Consider the following 27,342-nt stretch of genomic DNA (forward strand, 5'->3'; position numbering starts at 1 on the left):
AGCTAGTTATGGGGGAGTGCCTGAATATAAGGAACTATGGAGATATGGTCCCTAGACTAGGACTCCAAGGGGGACACAGATGGAGTTACTTGCTTTGCATCAATAACTTTTTTAAACCCTTATTTTACCTGTCTAAAAATTGGTACAGTGTATTGGTTCCAAAACAGTGTGTTTTATTTTATATGAAAGGTTTAAGTTATTTTGGGGTAAGAAATTTGCTGCCTCCTGGAATCCAGAGACTGAACTACTTGAGGAAGATGCCATGGAGATGACCGAGAAGACCGCACACTGCTCCAGGAAATCCTGAGCAAACCAGATGTACAGAATTTAACATTGAGGGGTTAAATTAATTTGTTTTGTTAAAATGCATTGGTTTGGTTAAATGCTTTTATTTTTATTTGTTGTGAGAAAAGGGGACTGCCTCCTAATTTGTTTTGTTCTTGTTTCTCTTTTGTTTTATTATCCCCAGTTTGCTGTATTTTCCCCATGTAAAATTGTATGTACATTAGTTTATGTTTCTTATGATTAATTGGGGAGACTGGTCTCCCAAAGGATCACAGGGGGAGGGGAGGGAACATGAATTTCAAAATGTTGTGGCCAGGGAGAACTGCATTCCCTAGCATGCATGCCTCAGGGGTCCTTCCTACTTCGTGGTGTGGGATTGGTCTTGAATGGACCAATCTCATCCTGGGGGAGGGACCATGCCCCCTATTTCCTGGTGTGGGATTGGTCCTGAATTGGACCAAGTAAGGGTTTAAAAAAATTATTGATGCAAAGCAAGTAACTCCATCTGTGTCCCCCTTGGTGTCCTAATCTAGGAACCATATCTCCATAGTTCCTGAATTGGACCAATCCCATGCTAGGGAGGAGCCACACACCACTACTTCTCACACCCCTATCACCAATCTCATGCCTAGGAAGGGACTCACTCTTTTATGAATGAAGGTGGTGAATGGGGAGGAGAAGTGAAAGTGGTGAGTGAATTTCAGCTGGGGGAATAATGCTTTAGATAAGAATGAGATAAGAGTTTTCTTTTAGTGCTTTCTACAGCAGGAAAGTGGTAAGAGCTAGGCAATGGTAATTAAGTGACTTGCCCAGGGTCACAGAGCTAGGAATTATCTGAAGCTAGATTTGAACCAAGGACTGGCTCTCAATTCACTAAGCCCCCTTTGCATCATTAATTTAAAAAAAAATAAACTAAGTGGGCAGCTACACTTCAGTGGATAGGGTTCCAGGGCAGGAGTCAAGAAGACTATTTTCTTGAGTTCAAATCCAGTCTTAGACACTTACCAGCTATGTGACCCTAGATAAGTCACTTAACCATGTTTGTTTGCTTCAGTTCCTCCTATATAAAATGAGCTTAGCTGTATGACCCTGGACAAGTCACTTAACCCTGTTTGCCTCCATTTCCTCATCTTCAAAATGAGCTGGAAAAGGAAATGACAAACCATTCCATTATCTCTGCCAAGAAAACCCCAAATAGGTCACAAAGCATCAGAGACAACTGAATAACAACTCTCTAAGGCTTAAAAATTGCAGAAAAGGGACCAACTTTCATTGGTAGGGGGAGTTTCTTCCCCCTAAAGGCCCCATCCACCCATCCCATCCCATCTCTATTCTTTACATAACACTGTGAAATTAGAAACCAGATGTCCTTCCATTCCATCACCTCAGCTCTGAGTAGAGCTAAATTACCTCTACGAGGAAAGGGCAGAAAGCTCTAGAGGAAGAGATCAGGTGAAGATTAGCAGAAAAATAGTGAAAAGACACATAAAATCTCTCCAGACACCATCCATGTGGTAACTAGTGGGCAAAACCTTTTAGATTAAACCCAAACTCATGGTTAATTGGGGTCGTTCCTGAATTGTGAAGTGTTTTTTAAGAAATGCACATGAAGAACTTTTAAGAATATTCAGCAGGGGCAGCTGGGTGGTTCAGTGGATTGAGAGCCAGGCCTTGAGATGGGAGGTCCTAGGTTCAAACCTGGCCTCAGAGACTTCCCAGCTGTGTGACCCTGGGCAAGTCACTTAACTCTCATTGCCTAGCCGTTGCCACTCTTCTGCCTTGGAACCAATATACAGTATTGATAAAGGTTTAAAAAAAAAAGAATATTCAGCAACATAAGCAGAATTTGGTTTTAATCAAGGCCCTTCAGAGAAGGATTTGTTTTTTGATTAGATGGTATCCTTGGAGCCTCTTTGACTCCTTCCCTTGCATGGCATCAGTCATCAAGTTTCATTGATTGTTGATTAAGTCTACAAAATGCCTCTTCCAGTTGCCCCTTTCTCATTATATATACATTATATATCATAATTATATATTATTACAACTATTTTATGTATATTATATATAAATATTATCATGCATTTAATATATATTATGACCTTGTAATAATAATGATGAACTGAATTATTGCAATGGCTTCCTAATTGTCTTCCCCAACCCCAGGGTCTCATTCTAATTAGGCCTGACCATTACTACTAGGATAATCTTTCTGCAGCAGCTCTACATTAATCACGATGATGCTTGACAACCTTTAAATGGATCTTCAAAATGAGCTGGAAAAGGAAATGACAAACCATTCCTAAGAGGTTGTTCCAAGCATCTCAGTAGACTATTCGAGGCCCTGTACAATGTAACTCCTCCTAGTCCTCTTTTCATATGCTATAATCCAGGCAAACTAGAATACTGGTAATTTCCCACTTCTCTGCCTTTCTTTGCACTCTTCCCATTACCTGAAATCTTGACCTTCCCATTTCAAAACTGAGGTCTGATGCTCCCTTCCCTGAAGTTCAGCCCAACTGAGAGTAACCTCTTTTCTCTTCAGTGATGTTTACCTATTTGGGACACCATTTTGGATTTTTTTGGGGGCAGATACTGGGATGGTTTGCCATTTCCTTTAACTCATTTTACAGGTAAAGAAACTAAGATAAATTGGGTTAACTTGTCCAAATTTGAACTCAGGAAGTTGAGTCTTTCTGATTCCCAGGCCTGGTGCTCTATCCCTGTAGCACCTGGCTGCTCTTTATATACCATTCATATAATATATATTATAATGTATAATAATTTTATAATATATAATAATGATAGAGTGCTTCAGGTGCTTCAGGGCAGAAATGACCTGAATCCAGGCAAAATTCTAGAACATATCATTAAAAGGATCGTAATTAACATCTCAAAAAGGAATCACTAAGAGCCCTCATGATTTCATCCACAACAGATCATGTTAAACTAACCTTATTTGGTTTTTTGATAGGACTATGAGGCTAGTAGTTTACCTAAGATGTAAAGGGAAATGGGGTTTATTTTTAAAGGGTTGGTCTTTATTATTAAAGGTATGGTTGCCAGGAATTTAATTAATTCCAAAAAGATTTATTTATAATTTATTTACAAAATGTAGAAAGAGTGAAGCAAGAAATCAGAGAGAGGATAAGGTAAGATATCTAGCCTAAGCACTAAGTAATTTACTCCCAGCCCCTCCAGGCAGGGAGAATAAGTTTCAGCCGGCCTCAGCAAAGCTGAGGAACTGGGAAGTTTCTCAAGAGGATATATCTTTCCTGAGGTTGGTCTCTTCAGAGAAAAGCCAGCAGTTAGGAGTCAGCTTTTTCACTCACCACATGTCAGTCCAGTCAGCAGATTCTTCTGCCCCTCTTCACCAACCTCAACTCAAAAGCATAAAGAATTCCTCCAGTCTCCACATCCAAAAGAATGAAGAACTCCAGTAGAACTCTCTCTCATAGGAGGTTCCACTCCATGTTGAACTCCACTCCAAGAATTCCCAAACTCTGTGTAGCACTCTCTCTTTTAAAGGCATTTTTTCTTGTGTCACTTCCCCTAATTCTACATCTACCAATCATAGCTGATGCTCTGCTCTAGGACTGCCCAGAAGGCAGTTAGTCAATTCTGATTTGTTATACACTCTCGCAGGGGTCCCCAAACGTTTTACACAGGGGGCCAGTTCACTGTCCCTCAGACCATTGGAGGGCTGGGCTATAAAAACCTATGAAGAAAACCTTATGCACACTGCACATATCTTATTTTAAAGTAAAAAACCAAAATGGGAACAAATATAATATTTAAAATAAAGAACAAGTACATTTAAATCAACAAACTGACCAGTATTTCAATGGGAACTATGGGCCTGCTTTTGGCTAATGAGATAGTCAATGTCCGGTTCCTTATTTGTCACTGCTAGCCATAACAAGTGATGCAAGTGAGCATCAGTTAGTCTAGATCTGGTTGGAGATTTCAGATGTTTCATTCTGGAAAAAGTCTGTTCACAGATATAAGTGCTGCCACAGACGGTTGCCATTTTGAGTGCATGGTTTCTGAGATTAGGATACGTCTCAGAAGGGAGAGATACATAGAAATTAGGCAAGCTGCTTGACTTGAATGCATCTTTCAGAGTCACAATTCTGCAGTAAAGCCAGTTCCATTTGGTAAATTGAATCCACATTTTCAATATCAATAACAATGGGTTACAGAAAAGCTGTATGTCCTATTCATGGAGATGAAGCTCTTTAAATCTGAATTGGAACTCCTTTTGCAACTTTTCCAGTGAATCCACACATGTTTCTTTTGGGAATGCAATCAAGGATTTTTCCACTAACAGATTTTTGAGTAAAGGGGAGATGGCAGAAATTTTCCTCCTTCACCTTTTTGATAAGGAGGCTCAGTTTTACTTCAAATGCTTTCACATGTGATTGCATATCACAGATGAGCTTCTCTTTTCCTTGAAGTTGCACATTGAAACCATTGAGAAGCTCTGTTACATCTATCAGAAAGGCGAGGTGCCATTTCCATTCTGTATCATTGAGCTCTGGTACTTCTTTGTTTTTTGAAAGCATAAAAGCTATAATCTGTGGAAATAAGTCACATCTCTGACCAAACAATCATATTTATTTTCATGTTGTGTATGATAGTGTCAATACAAATTGTATCCTTTGAAAACAGACACTATATTCTGGCATATCAAACACACAGCTCTTTCCTTGATTCCATGAAAAAGTAATCATAAGTCCACTGTTCTTTGAATATCCTACACTCTGGGTCAATTTTTCTCTTTCTTGATGTCATTGTTTCCTAGGGATTCCATATTTCTATTTGTAAAATACACATATGTATTTTACATATATATATGATATATATGATATATATACACATAGCTCTACAAAACAACATACCAACAATAATTTTGCCCACACAGAGGCATACAGACTGCACTGCCTATCAATGCACTCTGATCTGTGTCCATCAATGAAGTCTTCCCAGTCCACATCATTTCAGCCTCACAAGTGGTCATATTGGTGGAAATCCACTTTTACCTCAGGCTCACACTGGTGTGGTGTGAGAACCGGCACAATTACAGAGCCAGTTCCTCCACCACCTTTCCAGTTCAGTGTGAATCACACTGCAATCTATGAACTCACACAGGAATCTGATCTCATGGGTAAGACCCATGCAATGAGATTCCACAGCAGGAAAAAAGAAGGCATGACACTAGTGTGTGTCCTCTTGCAGTCTGTATTTATAGATTTGTAATTATAGACCGTAATACGAAAAATACATTCCTCACTTCCCCCACATAGTACAATGGCAATTATACTCCCCAGATGTGCAACATAATGGCCCCTATAACCTCCCTTTGCCCAAAAGTCCCCACATTACTACACAGTACAAGGGCCCCCATACTCCCCTAGATGCACAACATAATGTCCCTTATAATAATATGTTGTGCATCTAGGGGAGTATGAGGGCCATTGTACTACCATGTTTCCCTGAAAATAATACAGTCTTATATTAATTTGACCCCCCAAAAAACAGGGGGCATCTTATAAAACACCCAGTGGCAGTGGTGGGCTTCTCCCAGTAGAGGCCATTGATGTCACAGGCCAGATCACTGCTATCTGATGCCTGTATACAATACTGGAGGTGGTGCTGGGCTTGTGCTGGCTGTGATGGGCCTGTCACACCTTGCACAGGCCCATCACTGCCACCACTATACTGGGCAACAGTGTACACAATGTAGAATCCCCTCCCCCAGATCATTGCTCACCATGCTGACATCTTCCATTGTGCAGCCAAACAATCCTTTGTGCGGCACCTTGTTCTCATTCAGTTACTCTCAGAATAAGGTGCCATGCAAAGGATTATGTCCCTGGAAGTAGTACTGTAAGTGAGCAATGCCATGCTTTGCAGCACCGCAACATACAGTACTCCAGGAGCTCCTCTCACTGACCATCAATTAAAGAAGTGCCCCACAGTTCAAATTCACTATATCTCAAAGTTCATTCTGGATCTTTTGGTGCAGTGTATGGTTTCTGCAGGCATCTTCATGGTTTCTTCTACAAACAGTTCACTTTTTAGATTTGGGGAAGTAGCAAGTTTCTTATCATAAAATTACTCTCAAAAGAATTTAAACTTTGCATTATAAGATAAGAATACAATTCCCCATGAGGAGGGCACTGACAAACACAAGGATCACCCCAGGATACATGGCTGAGTTATGAGGTATATGAATCAATTGACAAAGAAAATTAGAAACATCAAATAATCCAAATAAAAGAGGAAAAAGTAATTTCTGGATGAAATATAAGATATCAAAGTCTCATGTGTAAAAATTCTAAGTAAGGAAAAATAAGTCTATAACAAGTCATTGAATCAAGGTCTGATTAAAGTGATTTATGTCCCACAAGCCTGTAGTAGTAATTATGTACTTATCTAATCAACAGGCCAGACTACAGGACTAATTCCATATTATGAAAAGAGAGAGGAAAAAGGACTAGACTTTGAAACAGAAAGGGAAATATCATTCTCTGGTCTGATTTTACCTTTGCAAATAGCAACCAAACTGAGGTACTTGGTAGAAATCTGGATCTAGCACAAGGGAATCCTGTATCTGACTTTGCAAACAGCTGATCCCTTGAACCCCAAAATAAGTTCAAGTCCCCTGTCTTGGCACAGAATTTCATCATTTGGTCTCCTTGACCTTGTGCTTCCAGGCACTGAGCAATGGCTCTTTTGTGATCCCTTCTCCTGGAATCAGACATAATCATTAATCAAAGTCCCATAATATTTAACAATCAATGGCAGGTTTACATAGTCTAAAGCTTTTGGGTATGCATTGACAATAAGCTAATGGACATTTTAAACTTATCATAATGCAAAACCAAAAAACCATTAATACTGGTAACGTGCTTCAAGTACAAAAAAGTGTGAGAAAAAAAGAAAACTCAAATCCTCTATTGCTCATACAAGGAAAAACAATAAAATTTTATTTATGTATATATAGTTCACAATCAGTGACATGCTGTGCTAGCCAAGGAGAGGCACAACACAAAGGTTTCTCACTCAAAAATAAGATCCATTTCCTTAACTTGGCCATGATCTATATAGTGTGAGTGCACATAATTTTTACCAAGTAACAGTTTTATAAAACAATAGTACAGCAGCTAATGCACATTCAAAGAAGTACCAAAATTCCCAAAATTATAAGAGCCCAGTTAATGACAATAGGAAACAAACATGCTATCATTAGGATTCACATGAGTTGCTGTATGACATTTAAAAAACCTTTGAAGCTCATGGATACTTGTCACAAGTTCTCCAGATCTAGCTAATCTTTCAATTTTGGCTGAGACATTTTTAACAAAGTCTATTACTGCCATCACTCCAAAATTTGACAGGAGAACCCAGAAAAACCTCTATATTGCTGATAAAATCCTAGAATCAGGGCCTAATAAAGTAATTTATGCCCCACAAGCCTGTAGGCAATTGCAGCGATATGCACTTATCCAATCAGTAACCAAAAGTACAGAAAATTGCCATACTTAGGAGAAACAGGAAAAAAGGACTAGATATTTTTACAATAACTGGGAAATATCATTCCCTGGTCTGATTTTATCTTCACTATCAGGAACAGGGTAGCCAGAATTAGAGCTAAGCCAAGGTACTTTGGCTGGAACTGGCACAGGGAAATCCTGTATCTGTCGTTGTCAAACAGCTGCTTTCTCAAACCCCAAAACAAGTCCTCTGCATTGGTGCAGATTCTCCTCAATCCCATTGAGATTGGTTGGTCTCTTTGACCTTGTGCTTCTTGGCACTGTATAATGGTTCTTTTGTGATCCCTTCTCTTGGAATCAGACACAATCATTAATCAAAGTCCCATAATACTTAACAATCAATGTCAGGTTTCTATAGTCTAAGGCTTTGGGGGGATATGCATTAATATTAGGGCTAATGGATATTGTAAACTTATATTAGTACAAAATAAAAAAAACATTAATACTGTTAACATGCTTCAAGTACAAAAAAAATGAGAGAAAAAAGAAAACTCAAATATTCTATCACACATACAAGGAAAAACAATAATGAAATTTTTAAAAATCAAAAATATATAGTTCATAATCAGTGACAAGGAGAGGCACAATACAAAGGTTTCTCACCCCAAAATGAGATCCATTTCCTTTTTAACTTTGCCATGATCCACAGTGTGAGTGTACATAATTTTCACAAATTAACAGCTTTTTAAAACAGTAGAATAGTAGCTAATGCACATTCAAAGAAGTACCAAAATCCTTACAATCATAATAGTCCATCTAATGACAATAGTAAACAAACCCACTATCTTTAGGATACACATAAGTTGCTGAATGACATTTTAAAAAAACCTATGAACTCATGGATACTTGTCACAAGTTCTCCAAATCTAGCTAATCTTTCAACCTTGGCAAAGATATTTCTAACAAAATATCTATTATTGCCATCATTCCAAAATGTAGCAAGAGAAACCAGGGGAAAAAAGCAAACAAACAATTGTGTAATTCTGATAAAAAAAAAAAAAACCTTTGGGGTCTAAAATGTCACCAAGAATCTAGATTATTCTGCTTGAAGGGTAGAGTAAGCTGAAGAGTTACAGATCTAAAAACCCATCTAGGAGTTACAAACCCCCTTGAGAAAACCTTCCCACCTATGGAGGAGATTATAACCTGTTGTGGGGTAACCAAGCCCCTTCGGAAACTTCTCTCCTCTGGTATGAGACTGTAACAATCATAAAAGGCGTGTCTTTATATGACCCATCCATTGCAATGTGGAGGCAAGGAATACAGTGGTGAAAATCACTTCTGATGTCTCATCCATTACATTTTTAATAAATGTGTTGGTGGGGAATACAACAGGGTTATTGCACTTCATTTCAGTTACTAAATGTACCCTTACCTCTTGTTACAAATAACTCAAAGGTAGGTAAATGATCAGTCAGAGGTAGTGGTGCTACTAGATATCTGAAAAAATCACTTCTGAAGACCCCTTAAAATCAATTGAGATTTTTAGCTCATTAAATTCTCCAGAGGTTGTATACAGGTTTTAACCATTTTGATGGAGTCCATCCATCATCATATATGTGTCTGGTGACAAACCTAGCATCCATAAGGACCTATGGTTTTGCCATGGAAAAGGATTTGTCCCAGTTGTTTATGGATTTTATAATGGTATTTTCTCCAGTCCTGTCATAGGGGAGAGTACAAATAAAGGCAGTGTAACAGAACATATAGCAGATGGCTAAAACACAGTAGCTAAAAATGACTTAGTGTAACAGAATATATGAAGTAAGATTAATATGTAAACTTAAAAACAAAATTAAATTTTAAAACAATCAGCAAATCCAATATATGTGACAGGATGTGAGCAATGAATTTAAGAGTCCTTTTCTCCAATTCCAATAGCTGCATTACAGAAACTTCTTCACTATTTGGAGGGGAACAAACTGAAAAAGTTAACATCAATAAGGCAAATAAAGTTTGAAAAGGCTTAAAATTCACCTCCACACTCTTGGATGAGCCCCATATTGGATGTATTACAGAGACTGGACAGGCCAAAATGGCAAGGGAGTGTAGGGAGATGAATCTCCCCTCTAAATCTTGAGATTACTCAAGCTAACAACAAGGACAAGTGCACCCATGAACAGTAGTAAGAAAAGACATACTAAAGCTGTAATACACTGTTCTTTCAGAGTGGGCTATGGTTGCAATTTTATTTCCTGTCCATCAGTGGTACTACCCTAGTATGTACTGGCTAGGAGTAAAGTTAAAAGGTTTAGGAGAGTAAATTTCCTTCCCCTCCCCCCAGGGGTAAAAATGCAAGGGGCCAGGTGACACCTCAGACTCTACCCCCACATCTAGGAGCATGGAAGCCCCACTGGGTTAGCCAGGCTGAGATTGGGGTGGATAGCATGGAAAGGCTGCTCCATGATGTGTTCCCCTGCTGAAAAGCAGCTAGCAGATTTAAGACCCATGTGGTTGTTAGGAGGGATAGCCCAAGGAGATGTGGATCTCACACTTCTGACAGGAAAAAGAAGGTACTTCCAAACAGCTCTCAGACCTTTGGATAAACAGTAGGTAGGGAGGCCATGGCAGAAGCGAGGGGAGTGACTGCCAAACTGCAGTGGCTCATGGACAGCAGAAATGGCAAGGACTCCCCAGGCAGTGTCTGGTCAAACCTGGGAGGCAGCAACAGGTGGCCACAGCAGTAGTAGCTGGAAGAGTGGGAGCAGCAGTCGTGGGAGGAGGCTTTTTAAACTAATCTGTCTTTTGGTCTATTAAAAAAATTGCTCTACCAATTTAGAGAGGAGCAAGGGTCCTAAACTCTAGACTTCTGGTCACCAACAATGTAAGATTAAAAATTAATATCCAATAACTCCAAGTATTATATTTTATAAGATTTATTAATAATCACTTGAAGTAAAAGAAATAAAAGACAAAAAGTAAAAGCCTGAGTAAAGAGAAGTTTTCCCAAACATGTTTGTGTGAAAAGAGAGAGAGGGGTAGGGTCCGGGAAACTCTATCTCCAAAATGTAAGGACATAAAGTGAGAACCAAAGTGGGATGTTGGGAATTGGGAGTTCTGGGGAGCAGGTCCTAATTACACATCTGGAACAGGGTGAAGTCATGAGAAAATGGGATTTTTCTTTTTGAGAGGATTTCTAGGAGTGACTGTAGCTTTCACTACTCCTCGGCTGCCATCTTGGTTCTGCCCCCAACTGGGACTTTCCTAGCTTAAAGCCTGGGGTGGTCACTGGACAGAACAATGTTTACATGTTCTTTGGCCAGGGTAGGTATTTTGGAGGGGAATACAGAAATGGGAAATGAATAGATGTTACCCCAGGAAGCAGGTTGAGGAAAAAGGGGACTTGATTCCAAGACACACCTTCCTTTTAGTTCTCCCTACTAAGGCAACCTAATGACGTCCTTGCCTACCAGATGGTGAGTCAGCCCCTCCCTCAATCTTCTCTTTTAAATTGTTTAATTCTCCCTCCTACTACAAAGGTAAAGACTACTTCTTAGAATAAAAGATCTAATTTATTCTCTTTTGGGAAAGATTCTCTTTAGGGAAATTAACAGGATAGAGGGAAAGGGGTTTCCCTAAATTATATAATCTCCTATCTCTGATAGAAGGCTTCAGTTCAAAAGTCCTTTCTATTCAGTTGAGATCTTCACTGGGCAAGACTCTTTCAATTCAGCCAGATCAAGGAGGATAACAGTCAAGCACCTCTTCAGCCCTCCTCTTTTCAGAGAGGTTAGCCAGAGAAGTAAAGTGAAGTAGTATAGCAAGCAGACACCTCCAAGAAGAAGTGTGTCCAGAAGATCAGCTTTGGCCAACGGCTCCTCCTTTCCAACCTTCTATAGAATGTCTCTCTTCCCCCACTGGGTTCTGAAAGGTTCCATCATCCTTCTCTTGAGCTCTTCTTCTTTTGCATTTCATCTCTTCAGTCTTGGCCCATTTCTCTCAATCACATAGGATTGCCTGGGTTGTAGCCCCGAAGAGGGGTAAAATGATGGGAACGAGCATTTAAAAAAAAATACTTACCGTATGTCTACCCAGCACTCAGCTCTCACTTGGGGCTCCAAGAAGCTATAGCAAGCAGTGGCCACATTCCAATAAACTGTCTTGAGCACCTGGGATAAACTGACATATCAAGCTCATCAGTGAGGGAAGGAGGCATCTACCCAAAGCACCAGAAGCCTTCCCTGGGCAGATGAGAACAACTGATTCCGAAGGCCATGAGGATGACTGAAGCAGGCACTATGATCAGACAAAACTGCTGCATCTGGCCATCAGCAGTTGTCCCGACTTGTGCCTTGTCACTGGACTCTGCCACTGGTTGCTAGAAGAGAGAGGGAGGCTGCTTTGTGCAACTCTGTCTCACTTCAATCAATATCACTCCTACAAGCCATCACCCCATTGATGCCACTGGTCCTCTTGGAGCACAAAGGATGAACAACACCCTTGAGGATTAGAGGCAGCTGGCGTGGGGGCAGAGAGACAGGGGTTCGAGGATTATGCTTACGTCCACAGCACAGCTTCAGAGGAGAAGAAATGTACCCTGGCAGACCATAACGCGCCTGCCACCATGAAAGGAAAGGAGACAGAAGGAAGAAGGATGCAAATGGCCAAGTGGGAAGGGACAAGAGACACATCCTGGGAGGATGCTGTCAGAATCTTTGAAAACTCCCATTCTGGGCCCCGAGGCTTTACCCTGGTGGCATTGTCAAGGCAGTGAGAAAGGGGCCAGAGGATGCTAAGAATCACAGGGTTTTTGGCCATCTAAAAATTCACAGAATGGTTGGCTCTTTAAATAGGAGATCCCCGGCCCACACTCCTGGCTCCCAGCTGTCTGGGGACTAAATGAGTGTCAACTTGAGTTTTTCATTGAAATGAACTTAAATTGTTTTTTAAAGTCTCCGCTCAAATCCCCCTTTTTTCAGGAAAGCTTTTCTTCCTGTTCCATCTCTTCTATTAGATGCATCTCGTGTGTGTGTGTGTGTGTGTGTGTGTGTGTGTGTGTGTGTGCTGTTATTTACCTGTGATCTCTTGCACTAGAATGTGAACTCCCTGAGGGCAGGAGGACCCTGTTTTGGTCAGTCAAAAAGCATGTAGTAAGGGCTTACTATGTGCAGCTCATCCAACATAAACCACTGCCCCTGCCCTCAGGGAGCTTACCTTCTCACGGAGAAGACAACCCATAAGAGGCACTAGAAAGGCATTATGTGTCTGGCCTGGAATAAAGGTTTGATAAAATCCTGCTGATTATGACACTGAATTACTTTGTCTTCATCTCAAAAGAGGCTAGAGGTCTCTTAAGGAAGGTCCTTTTCAATTTAAATCTACTCCCGTCCCATATTCTTCCTAGAAGTGAAACCAAAAGAATAGAGGAATTTGGAGCTAAGCAAAATGAGGACTCAGTTTCTCCCAATTGCCAGTTGGTGAAAGCTAATGGGTAGCGCCTACAGGACATATTGTAAGTAATGCCAAGGTTATAATAGACTGAATGATCTGTCCCCAACACGAATCGCCAAGGAGGGCCAGGAACAATGGGTGCCTGAGTCAGCATAATTATCTATAAATATCTATGAAGAGAATGGGGGGGGATGGCGGGGGAATTCAATGAAGACCTTGGAAAAAACCCTCTATATTAAGTCAATATATGCATTAATACTTAGTGACTATATCAGCAAAGGCTGACATAGAAGACAACAAAATTATATGTGTATTTATATAGAAATATACACAGATATCTCTTTATATGTCTCCTCTATGCATATATAGCATATATTTCTTATTCCTGAATTTTGTGTTTATATGTGTCTATATAACATATGCGTATATAATATATATTACATACACATACCCACACAACTATTCAGAAAGTGAGAAAAAAAAACAATGCCTGGGAATAAGAAATGAGAAAATCCAAAAACCTCTAGAGTATACAAAATTGTCATATCTCAAAATCATGGATACAAAGTTTAAGAAGAGCCAAGAATGACTGAACATAGCAAATTCCAAATGATATCTCCAACAATGACAGTGACTATATTTTAATAGAAAGGAAATAATTGGCTACTAATGTGGGAGTCATTTATGAAACAGTTTTCCTCATGTAACAACAACATCATGTTCTGAAGAATAAAGATTCAAATGAATATAAAATTAAAAGAAAAGTAAAAATAAGACAGACATAACTGAGATAAAGCCAGCCTGACTTCTTTCAGCAAATTATTGATGCCAAAAATGGGGGAAGGATTAAAGACAGACAGGAACTCATGATGTCTCCATTACTAAGGAAATGGAACCAATGGAAATTGATCACCAAAAGAGGATGACCAAAAGACCTAGGAAGCACCTAAGTCAGAAGATGTTTGATTTCCATGGACAAAAATAAAAACTTATATCTTTAAGACACATTGCAATTCACAAATTTTTAGTCACCAACTTGGAACAATCTTTTTGCAAATTCCTACATAGTAGCTTGGTGTGAGATTGTAGAATCCTGAGAAGCAGTGGGTTGAAAAGGAGGAGACCCAACAAATCAGATCATCTTAAAGACTTTAAGGACAAAACTGGAAGAACAATGAACAGAAGAAAATTAAGAAAGATCCATAAGGATTTCTATAACACTTTCTCCATCATTGACCATGGAGCTACCATATTCAGATTCTAACATCATTGCCTCATAGGTCACAAAACAAAATAGAAATGGCACTAAAGAAACCAAAGACAGAAGAAAGAAAAAAAAACAGCTAGGCTGGGAAACACCTACTTGGCTCACTGCATAGAGAGTCAGGACCAAAGGCAGAAAGTCCTGGGTTCAAATGTGACCTCAGGCATTTCTTAGCTGTAGCAAATCACTTAAAATCCCTATTACCACTCTTTTGCCTTGGAACCACTACACAGTATTAATTCTTAGATGGAAGGTTTTAAAAAAAACTAGACTAGATCAAGAATCTATAACAGAGATTTGCTTTGTAGATGATATAATTTGAGGATGCTAAGAGATCAATATTAACTCTTGAAAAAAATCTTGTATCTTGTCAAAAAATGGAAACCAAGAAGCCATCAATACTGTTGATCAATTGTAGTTCATTTCTCATGGCTACAAAATCTTTATGATGATAATCTACACGTCTATCAAGAATATAATTGATAGAAGCTTAATAAGGGGTCAGGCAGGCTCTCACAAATTATGATTTACAGCAGAATACATCACTTCAGTTTATTTAATTTTTTTCATATTTTCTGTTTTTACATCAACACTATTTCTGAACATATTTCCCCCACCCCATCCCAAAGTTATCCTTTATAACAAAGAATAAAAAAAAATATTTTTAGGCAATTAACTTACATATCATCTGAGTCTGACAAATTGTCCCCCCTACTTCGAATGTATTCTATCCTTGCCCATTCCTCTTCTTCTTCAAGCATCATCTTCATCTGATTCCCCCCCAGCTTCTAGTGCCTTTTCCCCAAACTACTTTATACTTAACTATTTTACATATATTTCTATTTATTCACTCCATAGATATGTCACATATATTTAATGTAAATGATCATTTGCCTGAGTGCTAAGCACTGTACCCACTCCTGGAAATACAAAGAAAATGGAAAAGAAAGGCAGACCCTACCATTATGAAGCTGATGATCTAATGGGGTGGCGGAGGGGGAATGAAAAGGCAGGAGTAGGAAGGTAGTGCAGAGGGAAGGTTAGGAATCTTCTAGGATGGAGAGGTTTTTGGGGACATGGTGGAGAAGTCCAGAGTCTAGCCTAGTGAGAAATGAAGAGATAGATTCACGTTCTTGGGTTTTTTGAACACTGACTAATCAGGTACAAGTGTTTCCAATAATTCTTTATAGAAGCTGTTCAACTGATCTTTTCTAATTTTTGGCCAGTACCAAAATAGTTTTAATGATTATTGATTTGTCATGTAAGTAATTTAGGATACAAAGTGCTATTCTCTCTGTTTTCCTACTTTTTTCATTATTTCCCTTGAGATCTCGGATCTAGATCTTTTGTTCCTCCAGAGGAATTTCATTATTTTGTCTTGTTGTATAAAGCACACCCTTGGCAGTGTGGTAGTTTTACAGTGTCTTACAGTTGTACAGTTGACTAGAAAAGACAGAGAATCCTAAAAGATCCCCCAGTGCTTGTCTTTTTCTATTAAGAGAAAAACAATACATTTGATTTGAAGAAGCAAATTGTGGAATTAAAGATTATCTTTTTTTTCTTGGAAAAGGCAGATTAGCATCTAAGTCTTTTGATTTTTCATCCAAGGTTATTCCCACTGTTTCATTCATGCTTTCCTCTAACCCAAGACAACTGATATTCAGGGAAAGCAAGGATGTTAATAAATTCAATAAACCTTATTATTAAATAACCAATGAGCAAAATTATGTGATAGGCAATAAGTTCTGTGAAGGCAGAACCTATTTTTCTTTCATCTGTACACACAGAGCAGGCCCTTAATAAAAGTTGGATTGAAATATAGTTCCATGTTGCCTTTCTGGATATAAACTGTTGTATTTGGAGTCAGTGGCCATGGATCTGAATCTCAGGTCTGCTATTTACCTCCTGGATATACTCTTGGCAAGTCACTCCATCTCCCCTGAGTTTCTTCATCTGTAAAATGTGAAGTCTTGATTTGATGGTTTCTGAGATCCTTCCAGTTCTAAGATAGAGCTCAGTGGTACAGCAAATGAAGTAAGGTTCTTTGGGTCAGAAAAAGCCAAGTTTTAATACCACCTCAAAGATGTTCCCCCACCGTAAGACCATAGCCAAATCACTTAAGCTCTCTGAGTTTCCTCATCTGTAAAGTGAGGATAATGATAGTATTTGCCTCCCCCAGTTTTTTTGAGTAACAAATAAAATAATTTCTGTAAAGTTCTTTGCAAGTCTTCAAGTAGTGTATTAACTAGTTGTTGGGTTACCCTATGGCAGTAGTGCTCCAAGTGAAATCTGGGGACCCCTGCATATCCTCGAGAAGCCAGAGAGGATTTCATAATAATAGGAAGGCGTTCTTTGCTCTTTTAAATACTTCTCTCTTTTCCAGCTTACTGATGTGTGACTACATTTTCTTCAACCAGAACAACATATTCTTCCAAATTGAATATAGTAAACATTTTTATGAACAGACTGTTCTTTGCACTCAGGCACAAACTTTCACCTTCTGGCCTCTCCAAAGTGCTCACAGAAGCAGATTTGAGGATCCAGCTGTCTTCTATTAAGCCAGATAGTAAAGAGATTTGCAAAATTATGTTAAATTGCCACTTGTTTCCCTAATTTTGTGGGGGATTTTGTGAAAGTAATTTTTTCATAAAAATCATGCTTTTTCAGGAAGTCCTTTTTAACTCTAGTGTCTTCCCTCTGTTAATTGTTGTTTTATGTATACTGTACATAGTTTTCTTTTTAGGTAATTGTGGGCTTATTGTTTCTTCATTATTTCATTGTAAGCTCCTTGAGGACAGGACTTGTCTTATTTCCTTTTTTGTGTACTAAGTATTTAGCATGATACCTAGCACATAGTAGGTGCTTAGTAAATGTTTATTGATGATATTATATATTATATGTAAAATTAACTTATATATAATTACATATGTATTATAATATTTTGTTTGCTGTTATTCAGTTGTATGGGCTTTTGTCTATGGTTTTTTGGGGGGGCAAAGATACTGGAGTGATTTGTTATTTCCTTCTCCGGTGTGTTCTCATTTTACAGATGAGGAAAATAAATAGGGATTAAGTGATTTACCCTGAGTCAACCTGCTAGTAAGTATCCCAGGCTGGACTTGAACTCAGAACATCCTGACTCAAGGTCTAGGGCTCTAATTCTATATAGGTGCGTGTGTTTATAAAATACATACAAAATAAATGTTATTTGCTAACATGTCAATTTGAAAAAACAAACAAACAAACACAGAACCAGCAAAGCAGTTACAAAAGAATATGTCTTTAATCAGAGCAAGAGAGACATCACTCTTATGGCCATCCCACAGAGCTCTCAGACTCTGGGAACAATATCTCCATGAAAAACACCAAGAATGGGAATTGTCATCGAAACTAAATAACTTGAGATCCTTTTTCTACCTTAGGGAATATAACCAAAGAGGAACAACTGCCCAGTTACAGAGGGCTTGGGGAGGGGTTGTAGCCCGAGGCTAGGGTACCTGGGAGCAGCCTAAATACAATTAGAGAAACTAAGGCTGGGGGGGGGGTAGTACTTAAGACTTGACTTACTTCCACCACTTTAATACAGGGGGCCCAATGGGTGTTAGACGGCTTACTGCTCAGCCTGGAACAAAGGGTCAATCCATCTGGGTGTGAAGGCAAGTTGCCGTGGGACAAGAGTAAATTTGGGGAGCTTTTTTAACCCAACATTTAATGGAATTATTATTTTATTAATTAATTAACAAACATTTATCAATTTAAGTTTTCATTATTGGTAAATACCGAGAGTAATATATGGCAAACGCTCTTTGAGGGCCTGGATCATTTTTGAGACCAAAAAGGCTGCATTCACGGCATCTGATTTCTAAGTACAGGTTTGAGGAACCAGAGCAAAAGCTTTTCCAGCCTGTCACTTCCTGCTTTCATTCACTGCAAGCGTTGGGTTCTCACAGACTCCCCGGGGAGGCGTAGTTAATTACATAGGAGGCGCGCAGGCGGAAGGAAAAGGCGAAGCACGTATGCGGTGGATCTTCTTGGCTCCTCTCCCGCCCCGTATTCCGTGCATCCTACTACGCCTGCGCGTTGTCAGTCTATAAAAGCGACGACACCGACGGCTTACCGAAGTTGATTTGGAGATTCTCACGGTTTCGTTACGCTGTTCTCCGTTTCCCTCGGAGGCTCGCTGCTGCGGCCGCCGTCAAGATGGCGTCCACCAGCCGGTGAGTTAGTTCGGTCGAGACTGGCCGGGAGCGATTCCTTGGGGGGAAGGAGAGGACAGCTTCGTGGGGCGGAGAGAAGGGGGCGCCGAGGCGGCCTTACGAGGGAAGCGAGGCCGAGGGAGGCGGGGCCGAACGCCCGGGATTCTCCGAGGCCGCCCCGGGACTTTCCTCCAACTATTCCCCTTTCTCTCGCCTTCGGCTTTGCTTGGTTCCGAGGTCTGCCCTGGGGTCTAATGCGACTTCACCTTTGGTCTCCTCTCCAGGAGCTGCCGAGCCCAGCGGCAAAAGGTTGGGGAGGGGAACGTAGGTGCTAAAATCTCTCGTGGCAATTTGGGAAAGTCGCGGGAGGTGGGGGGCGGAGTCCTTGCTCTCCCACGTCAGGTTAATATTTTGACAGACCTACGAAGCCCCCTCCCCGGGTGATCGCTCTTTAACCGAAGTTGAAACTTGACTCTCGGCCATCTACTTGCCCGCGGGAAGAGTCGGGGACACCTGACGCCTGGGCTGCTTCCTGCTGGGATCCCTGCTGGGATCCCTGCTGTCCGTCTCCCCCGGGCTGTTGTCGGGTCCGGCCAGCCAGCACCTCCCACCTTGTGGGCATTTAATAGCGTCCCCAGCGCGGTCTTTAATAGTGAACCTGCCCCTTAAGATCCTTCCTGAAAGCCAGCCCGGCTCAGTCCTCAAGGACTGGACTACGTTGGTTTGACTGCTGGAGCTTTCGCTGCCTTTTGGGGGCCTTTGACACCCGTGTTTACTTCCAGTCTCTACTGCGGTGACCACAACTTTTCATCATCAAAATGGGTGTGGTTGTCAGGTGAGGGTGTGGAGAGCATTTGACAGTCCAGACTGCTTAAATTTAGTGCCTTCCGCAATTGAGAGTTTTAGTATTTCAGACGGCCACTCAGCACTTAATTAAAAAGAAAAATCCTTTCACCATAGATAATTTGTAACAGGCAAAAAATATGTATAAATGTGTTATATAATCATGTATTTCAAATATAGACACATATTACATGTCATAATAATTATATGTTGTAAATATAGAAATATGTTATATAATAATTATATGTTATAAACGTATAATCTTAGGTAGTATTTAGAGAAGAATTTTGTTGAAAATAAATTGGAATGGGCTCAGTGGAGGCCTGGAGATGGGAGATCCTAGGTTCAAACTTGACCTCAGATTACTTCCTAGCTGTGTGACCCTGGGCAAGTCACTTAAACCCCCATTGCCTAGCCCTTACCACTCTTCTGCCTTGGAACCTATACACAGTATTTATTCTAAGATAAAGATAAGGGTTTTAAGAAAGAAAAGAAAAATAATACACTTTATGTTAGAATTACACTAGGGTTTACACTTCAAATCAAAGAATGTACTATAGTGTCAAATCACTATTCAGGGCTGTGGATTAAAGACTTTATTTTTTTACATTATTTGTCTTAGCCTGAATTAGTACCTTCTTCTACCAACAAAAATGTGGAGGAATTGGAAAAGATTGGAAAACCAGAATCTCTTTATTCTTTGAGCTGTTTATTTTTTATAAAAGCCATGTTGTCACATTAAGGATCAGCATATATTTCACCTCCTATGTGTTTCAGAAGCCTGTGCTAAGGACGGGGGAAAAGTTTAGAGGAGACACAGGCCTTGCCTTCATGGGATTGAACATAGTTTGGAACCCAAAACAAGGATTGGAATTAACTCTGGCTTTAGAGGTGCCATCCCTTTATGTCAAATTTTCTTGTTCCTTTAGTTTTCTTCCCACCCCATTATTGTTTGATGGTGGCAATTGTTACTTTTTTACTCTTAAATATTAATTTTAGGTATTTATGGCCAGAGAGATTTTAATTTTTTATTGGAGGTATAAGAAAAGATTTAGAAGCAGAAAAGAAGTAGAAAATGTAATGACCTTATATACTTTTTATAAATATATGTTATAAACATAAATTAATAAAAACTTAAAACTTAAGGGAAATTTAAGTTATTCAGAACTACTCTGAATTATCTTTTTTGATGTTTTCACATGGGGGCAGTGAACTGAGAATCAGGAGACCTTAGTCAAGTTTTCTAAGCCTCACCTCACCTCAGTTTCCTCATCTGTTAGTGAAGATGATTTCTAATGCTCCTTCCATTGAAATTTTATGAAATTTTGAAACTCTTAACTGCCTCTCTGTTAAGCATTAACCTGAGTTTGGTAGATGCATACTTTGAAAAAGTAAATCCTGAAAGCAGCCTTCTACTAATCAGGATATTCGAAGCTGTAACCTATGAAAGTCTTAAGTTACTTCCAGTAACAAGCTTCAAGTAACCAAAACATTTAGCATTAATCCTAAGAATTGGATTAATGAGGTTTTTATTCAATGGGATACTGGCTGTTGAGAAAACATAATTTCTTTCTGTCCTAAAGAATATTTATAAATGGAATAGAAGTGGTAACCAAGATGGTATTATTTTGATCTTAAGTGAGTAGAGAAAGGCAGCTTTTAAAACTTCATGAATATTTAAACTTTTATTTAAATGATTCACATTCTATCCTTAATTAGTGAATCCTAAGGCTAACAGGCTCAACTTTAATAGGTACACAAACATTTGATTATGAATAAGCAACATTACTAAAATAAGTAATAAGTACTAAAATTGACAGAAATGAGCTTCCCTTATTTTTTGTCAAGGAAAATATAGCCAGTTGGCAGAAACCAAATTACCTGGAAAATTCATGTACTAAATAATCAGTCCCTGAATTAATTCATTTCAATTACTTAAATATAACTTTAATAAAAAATATTATAACAATATACAATTCCTTTTTGTAGTAATGATTAATCATCAACACACTTTTTAGGAAATCCTGTTTAAGTAAAGCAGTATTTATATTCTAGACCAATGATCTCCAAATTTTTTAAATTTATTCATAAATTATATATACTACTGTATTAGTATACTTTGTGCATTATAAATCATACATAAAATGAAAATTATATTGAAATGATATTTTATATTTTAATTTAAAACTACAAAACTACTTTTCTCTTGCTAAAAAGTATTAGTATTTTTAATGAGAGCAATGTAAATTTCTGTGTATGTTCTAACTGAATTTAATAACTTTTCATCAGGAGTCATATTTTTCTGTAGTTATTTACTAGGTAAGTGCAAAAACAATTAAGGTCTGATTTCAACTCAACAGAATTTATAATTATTCTTTATTTGTGTATTCTGATTAATGGATGGTGTCTCACTATAACTTCCTGTTTGTTCATGATCATAGATTTAGTTGGTCTTTATGTGGGTGTGAGAAGCAACAAAAAGATGGGTCTGGCTGAACTGTGTAGGTAGGGAGGGGAGCAATTTGTAATAAGGCTGGAAAGAAGAGTTGGTACAGGTTTGTGAAGGGCTTACATTTAATCTTGCTGTTAACAAGTCAATAAAGGGAGGGAGGAAGCATTTATTGAGGACCTACTTACTATGTCCTGGGCCCTGTGCTGAGGTGCTTCACCAGGATTCATTCAATTTGTACAATTTTGTGAGGTATGTGCTGTTATCCCCTTTTAATAGACAACACCAGGCCCAGCACTGTGTCTATTACTTTTAGGTGCTAGGAATTGAGGGAGCCCCCACAGTATTGACATGATCAGACCTGCCTTTCAGGAAAATCACTTTGACAGGGGTGTGGAGAATGAATTGGAGTGAGGCAGAGTGATTGCCCATGGTGACCTAGGGTGGGAAGGGCCAAGCATGCTGTGATGGGGGTGGAAAGGATAGTGTGCTTTCAGAAAGGATGGGGATATGACACTACACTGCCCTGCTCTTAATTGATTATATGCACCTCAGCTTCTGTTTTGACTGCTATAGCCAGTCCTTTCTTGGGAAACCACTGGTCTACACCAGGGCTTGTCAAATTGGATCTTTGCTGACTGTATATATGTAATGTTGCCTATGTTTTACTGTATTTTTATATTTCTCAATTACATTTTAATCTGGTTGGATAGGCAGACTGGGCCTTTGAGACTTCTGGTGTAGGCAGTCCTCTACATTTAAAAACAAAAGAATCTTCTCCCTTTTGATGTGATATGTACATACACATATATAAAAAAAAGAATCTGGGATTGCTTTTTAAATCTTCAGTGTCAGCAGACCAAAATGACTCTAGTAGAAAATACACTTGTGAGTATAAGAGAATATAAAGAAATGGGAGTTGGGAGGAAAGGAGGAAAAGAAATAGATGCCTCAATGGATTGAGAGCCAGGCCTAGAGATGTGAAGTCCTGGGTTCAAATGTGGCTTTGCACACTTCCTAGTCTTGGCAAGTCATTTAATCCCCCATTGCCTAGCTCTTACCACTCTTCTGCCTTAGAACCTATTCACAGTATTGATTCTGAGAGAGAAGTAAGGATTTCAGAAAATAAAGAATTTTTAAAAAGTAATGGGGCATAGTTTCAGTTAGTAATAAGTTAGAAGGTTTCTTTCAAGCAACAAAGTAAGCTGTATGTATGATAGTGGTAGAGTATTTAAATGCCTCCCGTTTAAATGCTTTATCCTTTCTTGCCAAACAAATACAATTGATTGGTAGAAGATAAATATAAAACTTTTTTCTTTTTCATTTAGACTGGATGTCCTTCCAAGAGTTACATGTCCAAACCACCCAGATGCTATTTTGGTGGAGGACTACAGAGCTGGAGACATGATCTGTCCTGAATGTGGGCTGGTTGTTGGTAAGTGTTTACTGGGGTTCTCATTAAGTCTAAAGAGTGCTTTAAAAGACTTCTTTTTAAGGGGTACAGCAGAATGTCACAGTGGGACACAGACCAGATTAAAATCTAATTGGGAAGTGTTTAACAAAACACTAAAAAAAAAAAGTTTTCCAAATCAGTGCAACCAGCAGGATCCCTTGCTGTGTGAGTTTAGCACCACTAAGATAAATGAGATAAAGAAGCAACATTTTCTTCCTGTCAGCATTTTTTTTTTTGTCTAACAAGACTACTTTAAGGAGGATAGTGCAAATGTACTATCTTGGGCCATCATCTGCCCTACAGAGAACAGTATGATTGGCTTGGCCCTGGAATTCACACTGAATTTGAGAAGTGAGGAAACTTTCTAATAGATCTCAAGGTCTACAGAATTTTCGAGGATTCTGATTCAAATAATGAAAAAAGCAGAAGTTAGGAACGTGAAATGTATTGACTCCATTCCCATCCCATTGAGGGGTCTTGTGGCATAGGATAGAGGTGGAGTGGTGGAATTTCTGACATAATGGATGCTCTTAATTGTGCCTCATTGCTAACCTGATGGTTTTGACATTAGCGACTTAAAAAAAAATTTTTTTTTTCATATTTGTCATGTAAAAGAAGACATCACATGCAAGAGAATACTCATGAAGGAAATAAAGTAAAAAACTATATTCTTAGATCTGCATTCAGATGCCATCAATTCCTTTTATGGTGATAGATAGCATTTTTCATCATTAGTTAGTTGGCTTGGATCCTTACATTATATTGCTAATAATAGTTAAGCCTTTCATAGTTGGTCACCATTAAAATATTGCTGTTACTATATACAGTGTTCTCCTGATTCTGTTCACTTCACTCTACATCAGTCCATACAAGTCTTTCCAAGGTTTTCTGAATTTGTTCTGCTTGTCTTTTTTTTTTTTTAAACCCTTACCTTCCATTTTAGAATCAATACTGTGTATTGACTCCAAGGCAGAAGAGTGGTAAGGACTAGGCAATGGGGGTCAAGTGACTTGCCCAGGGTTACACAGGTAGGAAGTGTCTGAGGCCAGATTTGAACCTAGGACCTCCTGTCTCTGGGCCTGGCCCTCAACCCACTTAGCCACCTAGCTGCCTCCCTACTTGTTATTTCTTAATGATACAATAGTATTCTGTTCCCCAGTTGATGGACATCCTTGAGCTTCCAATTCTTTGCCACTACTAAAAGAGCTATTATAAATAATTTCATACAAAAAGGTCCTTCTCTTTCTTTGATCTTTGGTGTACAGGGCTATGCTGAGTCGAGGGTATACAGAGATGGCCCATTGTGCATGGTTCAAAATTGCCCTTCATAATGATTGTATCAGTTCATAGTTCCACCAACAGTATAATAGTGACTCCACATTCCCTCCATCATTTGTCATTTTCCTTTTTGGCCACATTAGCCAATTTTATAGATGAGGTGATACTTCAAAGTTATTTTAATTTACATTTATCTAATTAGTAGTGATTTGGAACCTTTTTTTCATAGGTCTAAAGACATTTTTTATTTCTTCATATGAAAACTACCTGTTTGTATCCTTTAACCATTATCAATTGGGGAATGACTTTTGTTTTATAAAATTAACTCAATTCTCTGTGTATTTAAGAAATAAGGCCTTTATCAGAGATATTTGCTTTTAAATTTTTTCCCACATTACTTTTTTTTTTAATATTTTATTTAAAAATCTTTTTAAAACATTTTATTTGGTCATTTTCATACATTATTCATTGGAAACAGATCATTTTCTTTGCCACCCCTTACCTAGCCGACCGCCATTTGTCTGGGTATCACGTGTCCTTGCTCTGAACCCATTTCCTTGTTGTTGGTATTTGCATTATGGTGCTTATTTAGCGTCTCTCCTCGATTATGTCCCCTCAACCTCTGTAGTCAAGCAGTTGCTTTTCCTCGGTGTTTTTACTCCCTCAGTTTGTCCTCTGCTTGAGGATAGTTGTTTTTTTTTTTCTCTCGGAGATTGCTGCAGATTGTTCAGGGACATTGTAAAGCCATTACTGGAGAAGTCCATTACGTTCTCTTGTACCACAATGTGTCAGTCTCTGTGTACAATGTTCTCCTGGTTCTGCTCCTCTCACTCTGCATCACTTCCTAGAGGTTGTTCCAGTCTCCATGGAATTCCTCCACTTTATAATTCCTTTGAGCACAATAGTATTCCATCACCAACATATACCACAATTTGTTCAGCCATTCCCCAATTGAAGGGCATCCCCTCATTTTCCAATTTTTGGCCACCACCACATTAGCTACTTTTTATCGTGGCCCAAGACCTCACTGGTATAGATAGAATTTGTGCCATGAGCCAGATGAGCAGAGAGTGCTTCTTTCAAATTCTACAGTTGTAGCCCTAGTTTTTCTAGTGTGTTCTATATCAACTTGAAGGGAGAGATAGGTTTGCTATTTTCATTTAATTTTCATTTCTAACCTTTATTCAGGTTAAAAGGGTTTTTTTAAATGATCATTTGATTCAACCATCTTTGCAATTATCCCATATTCTTTTCTTTTCCCCTTCTCATCTCGGCTTTTGAGAAAGCCGTCTACACTCTCAATACTCATTTATTCTTCCTTTCCTCTCCTCTCCTGCAATTCTTTTTTTAAATACTGAATCTATCTCTTTCTTAATTGATTTATTTGTTACCTCGAAATTTCTAGGTATTTCCCAATGTTCCCTCCCTGCACTAGAGAAGGCATTATTTGACAAAAAGATATCGATAGGTAGGTAGTAGGTAGATAGATACAAAATTATATCTTGTTTATTTCTATTTATCATTTCTTTTTTTGGAGGTAGATATACACAAGTCATTCTTCAAACAATATTTCTGTTGTATATAATCTCATGGTTTTGCTCATTTCATTCTTCATAATTCATGCAGGTCTTTCTGTGTTTTTAAATTTATTTTTTATTTTTTAAACCCTTACCTTCCATCTTATAATCAATACTACTAAGTATTGGTTCCAACGTAGAAGAGACTAGGCAGTGGGGTTAAGTGACTTATCCGAGGCCAGACTTGAACCCAGGACTTCCCATTTCTGGACCTGGCTCTATTCACTGAACCACCATGCTGCCCTCCCTTTTAATGTTTTTTAAAAAATTAACCTGCTTGTCATTCCTTAGAGTGCATTAGCCAGTACAGTCATACACCATCCATGAGATGCATCTCATCAGTTTCTTCACCACCTCACACCTTTTGGATTGGTCAACAAGATAAAAGGACAAAATGACAAATATTGGTGAGAGTGTGGGAAAATGGGAACACTTATACACTCTTGGTAGAACTGAACTGATCCAGATCCAACCATTTTTTTCCTATTCTGCAGGCAAATTTTATTTTTCAATATTTTTAATACATTTCCACATAAGTTTTCTGAAATTACATGGTCTATATTGTCTCTTCCTTCTTTCTTCCTTCCCCCTTCCTGGAGCTGGCAAGCAATTCAATCTGGGTTATACATGTATTATCACATAAAACATGTTTACATATTATTCATTTTTGTAAGTGAATGAATAATCTTCTAAAACCCAAACCCCAAAACATAAACCCAAATAAGTGATAAATCATATGCTTCCACCTGCATTCTTATTCCAACAGTTCTTTTCTGGAGATGCATAGCATTCTTTTTTTTAAGTCTCTCAGAATAGTTCTGTGATCCATTGATTTTGGAGAATAATCCAGAATCATGTTTTCCAGCAATTCTAAACTCCCTGCAGTCTGACTTCTTTTCTTCATCTTCATCCATCTTGAGATCTCTGTAATTTTTGCCACTGTGAGGCACTCACTTCTCCTTGATGTTCACTCTCTCTGGTTTTTGTGATACTTGTCTTTTCAGGTTATTTTGTTCTGGCACATTCCTTTTCAGTGATTCATTATCCTTT

At 38.7% G+C, this 27,342-nt stretch overlaps 1 protein-coding gene across 1 annotated transcript in view; it reads left to right on the top strand.

Moving 5' to 3' along the window:
• The first annotated feature begins 18,427 nt into the window (after positions 1 to 18,427).
• GTF2B (general transcription factor IIB) overlaps positions 18,428 to 27,342 on the top strand; it is a 48,045-nt gene continuing 39,130 nt past the window's right edge. The window contains exons 1-2 of the mRNA XM_001364296.4: positions 18,428 to 18,713; positions 23,313 to 23,419. Of these exons, the coding sequence (XP_001364333.1) occupies positions 18,697 to 18,713; positions 23,313 to 23,419 (124 nt within the window). The 5' untranslated portion in view covers positions 18,428 to 18,696. The remainder of the gene's footprint in view (positions 18,714 to 23,312; positions 23,420 to 27,342) is intronic.

The sequence above is a fragment of the Monodelphis domestica genome, chromosome 2, assembly GCF_027887165.1.
Source record: "Monodelphis domestica isolate mMonDom1 chromosome 2, mMonDom1.pri, whole genome shotgun sequence".
NCBI classification, from domain to species: domain Eukaryota; kingdom Metazoa; phylum Chordata; class Mammalia; order Didelphimorphia; family Didelphidae; genus Monodelphis; species Monodelphis domestica.